The sequence below is a fragment of the Acanthochromis polyacanthus genome, chromosome 17 (assembly GCF_021347895.1).
Source record: "Acanthochromis polyacanthus isolate Apoly-LR-REF ecotype Palm Island chromosome 17, KAUST_Apoly_ChrSc, whole genome shotgun sequence".
Lineage (NCBI taxonomy): Eukaryota > Metazoa > Chordata > Actinopteri > Pomacentridae > Acanthochromis > Acanthochromis polyacanthus.
The window spans coordinates 11,575,505-11,586,243 of record NC_067129.1 but is presented as its reverse complement, the minus strand read 5'-3'; the positions used below and the strand labels follow the sequence as shown (position 1 = coordinate 11,586,243).

The 10,739-nt window shown below is 42.1% G+C and overlaps 1 protein-coding gene across 1 annotated transcript; it reads right to left on the bottom strand.

The window, feature by feature from the left end:
* Positions 1-151: 151 nt before the first annotated feature.
* On the bottom strand, positions 152-7,663 carry ilk (integrin-linked kinase). Its single transcript, XM_022209526.2, has 13 exons — positions 7,458-7,663; positions 6,941-7,090; positions 4,849-5,014; positions 4,663-4,758; positions 4,386-4,482; positions 4,218-4,301; positions 4,041-4,126; positions 3,853-3,962; positions 2,271-2,398; positions 1,401-1,522; positions 1,183-1,282; positions 859-989; positions 152-688 (listed from the first exon to the last, which is right to left on the bottom strand). The coding sequence occupies exons 2-13, from the start codon at positions 7,027-7,029 to the stop codon at positions 539-541; spliced, it is 1,359 nt and encodes a 452-aa protein (XP_022065218.1). The 5' UTR covers positions 7,030-7,090; positions 7,458-7,663; the 3' UTR covers positions 152-538.
* Positions 7,664-10,739: the final 3,076 nt, after the last annotated feature.

The window sequence follows — 10,739 nt, the reverse complement described above, 5'->3', positions numbered from 1 at the left end:
TTAGAAATTGAATCATCTGTGTAATATGTAGTGGATGTTTTAACCGGAGTGAGGGAGCCAACCATTCTTTGTCAGCAAAATGACCAAAATACATGCCAAAAATGTAACCATCCCAAAAATGATGATAAGTCAAAATATAAGAACAAGAATATGTCATAAATATAAAATATTTATTGCATTGGCAATTGCTAACGTGTATAAAAAGCACTGATTCTATACACATTTCTTTGGATCTGTTTCTGTCAGACTGATCACTGAATATAATCCACACTGGATTAGAAAGTTTTGCTGATAGTTCAGCGATCATGCTTTGGTTATAATAAAAGAGCGACAAAGGGAAAGAACATTTAAACCTCATATTTAACTTACACAAAGAAAAGCAATACAATACTTTATGTTTGAACTGTGTGTGGCTAAAGTGGTTTCTGGCATTATTTACAGTGGCTTAGCAGATACATGACTAAAGTGAAGATAAGCAGTGGTTCGATGAAAAAAAAAAAAAAAAACACATATAGAACAGAAATTGCTGCTGTGGCATTCACTTGTCTTGCATCTTCTCCAAGATAGGGACGATCATGTCAAACTTGGGCCTCTTGGCTGGGTCTTCGTTCATACAGAGCCTCATCAGTTTACAGATGTGAGGCGAAATCCCCGGTGGAATGGTTGGCCGAAGCCCTTCGAGAGCCACCTGCGCAGGACAAAAAGTCGCTGTACTTGTCAAAAAACACAGAAACCGTAAAAGCCTGGACATATTTCGAAGATATGGAGTTTCGTGCATTCGGTGCTGCGTTTCCAAGAAAAGTAGATGAGAACGTGCAGTACTAGCCTGTGGTAAGATAAGATACTGGGGCCACTTACCTTCATACCAATCTCCATGTGTGAGAGGTCAGCAAATGGGACTTCTCTGGTAACCAGCTCCCACAGTAACACTGCAAAGCTCCACATGTCCGCGGATCTTCTGTTGATGTCCTCAGGCCTCTTCTGCAAGGCTGAAAGCAACAGAGGGAAGGAAAACCATAAACAAAGCAAAACAACTCACCTTTTTGTTGTGCAACATGGCCAGATTGAACAGCATGACTAGCACTAAATTATACAGTGCAGTATGTTCCAGACTGAATGACTCAAAGTTGAAGGAGGCATTATGGGAACAGGAAGCAGGCGGGAATGAGCAGGAATAGATACCTTCAGGGGCCATCCATGCTGGAGAGTACATACGACCAGGGCACTGGAAGGAGAACTTAGCATCTGCCATACTTATTCTGGCTGTCATGTCCTCATCAATCTGCAAATGAATCACATCATTCTGTTACTCATGTAGTCACTGAGCCACAGGATCAGGTTAAGTTTGTAATTGTGGCTGCTTATGTTTCCAGCGGTCGCAAACAGAAATAGAGTCTTACCATGATGTGCTTACTGTTGAGGTAAAGCCGTGAGACCATTGGCTCTAAGGTGTGGAGGAAAGCCATGCCGCTGGCGATGTCCAATGCAAACTTTACTGCTTGGCTTTGGTCGACCACCAGAGCTGAGGAAGATGACGGAGGGGGCAAGAGAGAAAAGCAATGTCTCATTCAGAAAGAAATGCAATGATATAGACGTCTAAATGTCTTTTAATGATGAAAATAGGCGAGGAAGAGGGGATGAAAGAGGGGGAGAGACAGAAATGGAAAGTATTTCCACATGGGCAATCACTAGTGTGCATACGGACTTACTTAGAGGTTAAACTGTAACCTAAATTGGATCTAGTAATTATATGACGCCATTCTTAAATATATCCGTGACATGCATTGACCTGCATTGTAAACTGGAGTCTCTGTTCAAGGTGGGGATTCTAGGGAAAGATACTGAACTATTTAGCATATTCAAATAGCATGTGCAAGATTTACTGTCCCTCTTACACCCACGACTCCATGTTCCTCCCCAATCTCCCTGTGAACAAGCATGAACTTGCACAGGACTCAGGAATATCATTGTGTGAATTAGTCTGAGCCACGTGCTATGCATCAACACTGGATATTTTTTACAGCACACACAACAACAGGCAGCTAGTGAGAACAGCGAATTTGACAAAAAGTATACTGGACTAAAATCTCCGCCCCTACAAATGAAAAAGCAGGATGACAGCTGTACATAAATATCTGGATGTACAGTGTATCCATCTACACTTGTAACCCTCAGGCTTAGCACTTTGGAGCTGGCCAAACTTTAATGCTTTTTTTTTTTTTTTTTTGCCATTTTGTTGATGCACATGTACATAAAAGTAAATGACTTACTTGTGCCCTGGTGGAGGATGTTGTAGAGGGATCCGTATGGCATGTAGTGGGTAATGATGATGGGATGAGGGGATGGAGGTGACTGACAGGCTCCAAGAACAGGCAGAATGTTTGGATGTGAAAAGATCCTATGGAGACACAATGGAACGACAGACAGATGTAGAAAAGGAAAGTGTAAATGGCATATTTACTGATGTTGAGAAAAGCAAAAATGAGGATGAAATGCAAATATTTCTTTATATTTGGATCAAGGTGGTGTGTCTCAGGTCAAACATCTTAAAAGCTTGATCTGAACGAAGAAAACTCTTCCAGAATCCGCGTTATAATACCCCACATTTGTATCATCTGTGGCCCTTTAAAGTTAAGCTAAGCAGCGGTGTTACGCTTTCATTATCTGAAGCTTTCATTTTTGCAATCCATTTAAGAGTTTATGTTGCCTCTGGATTTTTCAGCGCACTCGTTCCCGGCACTTTTATGTTGTTATCAATTCTTAAAAGAGGGTAAGAAGTGAAGCCAACATGAAAGCACACTGCCAAAAACCTTTTCCTCTTGCGCACTTAGGGCTTCTTTCACTTAACTAGCTCTACATTTTCTTGTTTTTGCTTGTTTTTTTCTTGTCACTTAATGAGGATTTGAAGCTGGGAAGACTGAATAAATGTGGCCAGGGGAGGTCATAAAGTTAATCTGCTTTTCATTCTGTGTGTTTTCGCTATTGATCGGTATTATACCACGAAATGTCATGATGCTGGTGAGTAGCTAGACTTCTTTAAAAGTTATATTATCTTTAAAGTGTGCTCCTAACCTAGCCATAGCTACGTTAATGATGACTCCCTGAATGCAGAGGTCCTGCTGAGGGACCACCTGAACCTGCCTTGACATGTCTTATGGCACACTGTGTCTCTTGCATTTTTCAGCATTAACAAATGTTCAGTCTTTTCCGTTAGAGCCACGCTGTAGTGCAAAATCCACAACAAAACACAATGCACAAGCTCATGCAGTAACTTCAACCATAGTTATAATGACAAAAAGGATTATAAAGCAAGCTTGCTTTCTAGTATGATGCATTTCATTTCATCTTATAGTTGATTCTTGTTTATCATGACGGAAGGAGGTTTGTGCAATTTGTTTTTCACGTTGCCGAGCAGAGCGCAACACTCAATAAACAGCTGCCAGTGACTTCTTCACCACATAGCTGACCAAAAACCAATTTCTTTGATGTCCTCCAGTAAGAACTCCGTCTTGCTCAAGAGGCCTACACCAGATCCCGAGCGCTCTTTGACCACTGACCTCAATCATTACTAATCCATCCTCTCACTACAACTGTGTTTACCAGAGCATGATAGCGAGTCCAAATGTTCACTGGCTCTATCTGACTTGGGCAAACAAGCTCAAAATAACAAACAGAAGACCAAATGTTTTAGCACCAGCTCATGCAAGCAAGCAGACTGGCAGCACATGATCTCGTGACATCAATACATGAATCACGTTGTCTCTGTTATGAGTGCAGACAATAGGAGAACTGCTGCCAACAAAAAGCACAACGTCAGCTTTTTCACTGTTTGGACAATAAAATGCAAATCACCTTAGTTTGGGATGCTCCTCGTTAAAGTCTCTGCTCTTCCTGGTGGTCCAGTCTCTCACCTGTAGCACCTTCACTACAATCTCATCCCCTTGCCACCGCCCCTGCCATAACTACAAACAGAGTCAGGTTAGCAACAGGACGAGCTGAAAAGCACTGGCACACGGCCGCAAACACAGACGGCATCTGACCTCTCCGGACTGGTTTTCATTGATCTTTGCCAGGAGTGAAAGCTGCTTATAATCGATACCAGCCTGCTTGTTGAGGGTACCATTACCTGTGAGAGCAAAAATGTGAATGTTAGAGCATCAAATCCAAATTTAATATAATGATTTGTTCCCCGCTGTTTAAAAATGTATGTTACTCACGAGGTCGTGTCCTCATGGTGCCCTTCCAGAAAGTTTCCTTGTATGGGACTTTGGTCATACTCTGACCCAACTTCTCTGCCTTTTCTGAATAAGACAAAAATATAAGGTAATTTTTTGGGAAATAGCCTGTTGTTAGTGTGTGTTAAATGCCCAGAAAGGACCTCTGACCTTGTAGCAGCTGTCTTAGGTGAGGCTTGGCCTTATCCAGAGGTGTCTGTCCGTATCTGTTACATATACACACCTGGGCACCACTAGTCACCAAGTCCTGAAAAATAGTAGTAGCACGTTACGTTATGCATGGATTAGACTTAAAGCATATGGTTTTGCATCAAATGTGCAGACACAGGGAGCCCTGCAGTGGCCTTTTCTGCCCAGAAGAGGGCATTTTCAGCTAACAGATCATGCCAAATTAAACAAGAGTGTCTGTGGGCGTCTCTCACTGCACCTCTGCCACTTCATCCTGGCCCCAGAAGCAGGCGTAGTGGAGCGGGGTGTTTCCATGCTCGTTGACTGTATTGGGGTCTGCTTTGCACTGGATCAGCTGGCATTAAGAGGTCATAAAGTTAGAATAAAAACAGGTTTTCTTCCCTCAGATAATGCATTCAGCCTTAACCGCGCTGTGTCTGAGTACCTTAGCCACAATGTCTCTGTGTCCGTGACTGGCGGCGAGGTGCAACGGCGTATCGTCTCCACGGTTCATCACATTAATACGAGCCCCTCTCATGATGAGCATGTCGACCACGCCGCTCCTCCCTTCCCTGCATGCCCAGTGGAGCGGGCTGAAGCCATGATCATCACTATAGCGTGACACAAACAGAGAGCATAAGGAGCTGGAATGTTTATATTTGACAGCATTTGGGGCTGAAGACATACTTGTCCTGTTGAAGGGAGTGTGGGAGGGTGCTGCTGGTGGGCTCTCTTAACAAGTCTGAGTGTCTATCAGCTGGCAAAATACTGCTTGTGTGGTTTGCCTATTTGACACACAGTCACACAGGTTCTCACACCCACCAAGTACTAATCTTTATTTAGACTTAAGCACATGCTTCCTTGCTCTGTCTGCAGCCTCGGCCCATCTGATGACTGGCCTGGTGGCAAATATGTCTGTGCGGGCTGGAATCCCTGCTAACATATGCAAAGACGCAAACACTCGCGGCGTACGTAGCACTGCTGGAGCCAGACTATCACCTCCATGCGAGTGCCCCCTCCTCCCCACCCCGCCCAGCGCCCATGGGAGTCCTTTACATTACCTGAACCCCCCGAGGCAGCTGCGGGGGCTTCTCGCAGCTCCCTGCAAAGCCGCAAACTCTACACGCCATTTGACAATAAACCTCAAGAGGGCTTGTATGGCCTGTAGGAAATAGCTGCAGTACTAGATCACACTAAAGTGAAATAACAGCTAGCCCGGCATTCTCTGTCAATTCTGATCCAGCGACTGTGGACAGACAGTTCACGGTCTGACCAGCCCCGTGGGCTAAAAAAAGTAACGGGGGGAGAGGAAAGGAAGAAAAAAAAAAAACTCAGGAATGACAGGGTGGAAAAAACACAGTGGAATCCTGAGCTTCACATTCACTCCAAGTCTCGCTTCGTTTCTTGAGCTTTCCTGTGTCCCTTGGCTTCTGAGGGCAGATTTTCCCACCAGCACCTTGTTAACACTTTTTTCACATATTGTTGGATATTCAGAAGGGGAGGGGGGGCTGTACATAGTTGTGCCTGCTCAGAGTAACAGCCAAAGGAGGCCTCCAGCATAATGACTGCTCTCTCAGATGTTTATGTGGGACTGAGGCGAGCTGTCTGAGAAGCTCTGTCAGCGAGGGCTTGGCCCTGTATGGAGCTGAACAGAGGAAATGGCCTTGGCTGCTCCGTGGTTGGCTAGAAGCTCTGCAGCCTTCAACGTCAACAAACTGCACATATATGGCCTGGCCCAAGAATGAGATAACCAAGGGCTTTCGCAGTGAGGTCTTCTAGTTCCTTTCGAGCAAAGAAATTCTGTAAACAGGCAGTCGTGGTCTGTACATCCCAAACAATTTAAAAAATCCAACAGGGATGCAACTCGTGTGCACTGAAAAGCTTCATTATTAGCTTCACGATTATTAAAATACTATTATTTACAATTTACAAAGAAAGTAAGCTGCTTTGTTTGATCGACAGTGTAACATTTTGAGTGATATTTCCAATCAGCCTAATCGCCTGTGCTCTTCAGTGCAGCCTGGGATGAGTTTTAGATTATATTATGTTGTTTTGAGTCATCCATGTCACCAAGCAACCTCCCCGCCATCATCTGCCGCTTTTATCCACAATTTTTGGCAGATGACATCATAAGGAGAGGGGAAAAAAGGGGAGAAAAAAAAGCACAAACTGGACTGGAATTACTGCAAGCTGAATGACGTTCGGCAGTATGCGGAGTAGTAGAGGGAAAGAGAGAGGAGAGAGAGCACAATATGGAAACTATTTGACCACCTCCATGTGCCAAGGATCACACACACACACACACACACACATGCACACACACACACACACACAGGCACAGAATCACTTGCCTTCCATACCAAATGTGGTATGTTTTCTATAAATTCAGCTCCGATCGTGAGCAGAAGATCTTGTCATTTTGCACAATTTTACACACACAACACCTGGATCTAAACAGCCAGGAGGTGAGTCTGACAGCAGGCATCTTCACACCTTAGTGTCAGAAGGGAAGTGTGCACAGAAATGCATCCGCTTACCCCAGATTGAGGTCATTCTCTGTATTGTCCAGCCACAGACGAACCGCCACAGAGTTGCCTTCTCGACACTGCGTGAAGATGTCATCCATGGGTGTTTGGTACAGTAGGCGGCTTCACTTCACTCCCTTTTAAAGATCAGGAACATAAATCCTGCAAGAAAGTGCAAGGTAAATGACTTTAACAGGGAATCAGACATCACTCAAAGCCTACAGGTTGACTTGTGACATCATTAGTATCACCACAACTTTCATTTTTAATGGTGGTTTTGTAGTATTGTAATATTCTCACGTCACACATCAAAGTATCAGCTTGTCAGGATAAATAAATAGCTAAATCCTGATGTGAAACACTTAACTTTCCCCACATTTTTTCCTGTCTTTATATCGCCCCTGTTGGCTCGGATGGGCTGGCCTATTTGGATCCATTGTTTAAAGTCAATTCCACAACAAGAAACGACCCACCCGCACTGGAAACAAAAACTTTAAAGCATTCAAAGGAACTTGATCAAACTTCTTACCAGCTGATGATCGATTCCTTCTCGGTTTCTCCAATTTTTTTTCCTTTCTCTCTCTCTCCGTCTCCTTTCCTTCCTCCTACCGAAAAGTCTGCCGTCTCCTCAGATTTAAGAGCAGGGAATGGAGGGTCTGAGTCCACGCCCCGCTGCTCCGGGTGGATGTGGGCTACTGCTGCTGCGGAGAAGTTGGAGGAGCTCCGCTACTGGCAGCCATGTCCCCGGACACAGCGGCAGCGGCGCCCCCTGCAGGAGGCAACGCGGAGGTGCAGCTCCTGCTTTGCACGCAGAGGTCAGGTGAGGTGTGTTTTAATTTGTCATGACTGGCTGCATTCATGCCAGATAATTGTGAGAATACCGTCAACAGATTTTTCTCTTTTTTTCTCCCTAAATGCCATCTTTGTTCCAAATAGATGCTGTAGAAAAACAAAGCTAATGAGCACACACAGCAGTCACCAGGGATTTAGTGGAGGCACAGTCTGCAGCTATTATTTGTTTCACACAATGTTTGCTTGCATTAGAAGCTCTCTGACAGTTGTGAAGTAATAGCAGTAGTAAACTGATTCCATTTCAAAGCGAGAAGTGTGAAGTATTTTGTGATATTTTAATTTTTTCTCTCCAATATGTTCTTTATTTACAGCAAAAAGGTACAATGACAAATGGCACGCAAACTAAGTAACAGTGCAAAGAAAAATTCATATCAAACAAAATTTACTTTCAAGAGAATATTTGAAGTTGCTTTTTTGTCACTGTTTACACATTTCTGATTAATGGTCAGGCTGCACAGTGGACCGGTGGTTAGCACTGTCGCCTTGCAGCTAGATCCCCGGTTTGCATCCCAGCTTGGGCCTGGGATGTTTCTGTGTGCACTTAGTTGTTCCTGTGCATGCATGAGTTTTCACCAAGTACTGTTAATTGATGAGTCTGACTGGAAAACTGTCATATAATTTTAAATTGCGGATATGGAATCTGCTACGAATGATCAATAGCTGAATTATATTCTTGATTTGATAGTTCAGCCCACTGAGCACAAAAATACATTCATATGTACATTAATATCCACTTTTTTATTTAAAAACAACAAAATTTTAGCCTATCTATCCAGAATGTGAACAAAAAAATACTGTTTCTCTGTCTAAACTACAGTTGTCCTATCTTTCAAACATAGATTTTTGATTTGTCACAGTTGTGTTACTAATAATTCTCTAAATGACTCCATTTTATTATTTATACTTATGAATTTCCTGTTAATATCTTACTGTAAAATTCTCTATCCACAAAACCAGACTACTCTTTTCTGTGTTTTTAAGAAACCTGAAAAATACTCTCTATCTAGAGGAAAAATTACATAAAACTACCAACTGTCATGATTTAAATTTCCCCAAATTCTTATTAATAATCTCTCTCTCTTGGCTCCATATTTTTTACTATGTATTATTTGTGCTTTTCTGCTAATCCTGCCTTTGCTTCACTATTAGATATTCATGTAGTTGTTATGGACCCCGATCACAATATTTTATATTACTACAAATTTTTGAGTTGCAGTATATTAATAAACCATTATGTTCTATATTTCTGTTACAATTTCTTGTACTTGCTCTGAGAGATGACTTTTTTTGCCAACTCATGACTAAAGTACCAAACAGGAATCATCAGTAATACAAGAAAGACAATGCTGAAGTAATGTAAAGCATGCTTTTACGAAAAATGACATTTATTCCACATGTCATTTTGAAAAGTTTGCTTTCTTCTACTAGCAGTTTCTTGACGTTTGTTACTGGCGACTTTAAATCTCAGGGGCTCTGATTTTACAGCAGCAGTGTGCCTAAACATAACAGACTATTCCATAACCATATCATTCAAACAACATCAATGATTTGAACAAAATATTATATAATCAATTTCTTCTACAAGTCTGAACTGTAACAGCTATTATAATGTCACAAAGATTGAGGCTGAGGAGCAAAGCCATTGGGAGTGCTGTTTTAGGATTGTTTATCACTGCTTTCATACTGGATTAGAGAGTACATCTGTTGACAACGCAAAGACAGGAAATGATGGGAGGAGATGAGGCTGCGTGACAAAGGTTATGTGCTGTTTTCTCACCCGCAGTACCGAGAGCAAGTGGCACACGCCCCACAAGCCACTGCTGCATTCTGACATCGAGCAGCCATAAGGGTGTTTAATGTGTTCAAACAAGACATAACATGTTCATTTTCAGTAAGGAAAACATTACAAATAAAGTTTCACTCATTTTATCGTTACAGATTATTTTATTTAGGCTTTTACTGTGTTTTACTCTTCTTTTGGGTCATCATCGGACTGAGCCCTCCAGGCTTATGTGGTCAGACCTCCACAATCTGGAGCTGCTGAGTGGCGATTGATCTCTGTTAAGCTATTACTGGCAATATTACTGAAATCCCTTTTAATCATCATTGCACACCGCCCACACACCCACAGTCAAACAACATTTTGTTTGTGCTTCTCATCACCAAACATCATAACATTTAACACTTGGGATTTCCATACCAGCTTTTTTATTTTTACAATCTGCAATATTTTCAGTATTGTGTCACAGCGGCACATCCTATTTTCTGAAGATCACAGGGCACCAAAAGTGCAAATTCAGATTTTCAGGATAATAAATGTTTTTCAGTTTATATACTGATGTGTCATAAAATGTAAAAAAAACCAACCAAACAAAAAAACAGCATAAAGCTCAAGTTAACAGTAAAAAAATGAAGTCTTCGAGTTGCATTTTTTTGTTGGTAACCACCTAGAAAATAACAATTTACAACATGAAAACAAAGAAAAAAGCAGCAATTGCTGACATCTGGAAGTCTTAATCCAAAAAGTGTAATAGGATATAATGACATTACATATCATAGTAAAATAAAAATCTTATGTTATTGTAAGTGTATGTCTATCAGTTATCTGCTATGGATGGGATACTCATCAGATTTCAGTTGTTTTTGGTGAGAATTTGGGCCGTATCAGTTTAACCACTAAGACTGCTCGATACTAGCCATTATTACTGGCCTGACAGTGGGGGAACCTGTGATGCTTTCTCTTGGCCTGACAAGCTCTCTGATTTAGACATTGTAGGTGCTACTGCTGACAGCGGAACATTTTCTGATAAGGATGTTGTTTTAGGTGGCATTAACAAAGGCAAATCAATCTGAGCAGAAGGTGTGGGCGGCTGAGGAAATCCTGCCATATATGAAGGTCCATTACTAGCATTGTTAAGCACAGAGGGATTTACTGTTTCAGGCGTAGGTGTGAGTGGTG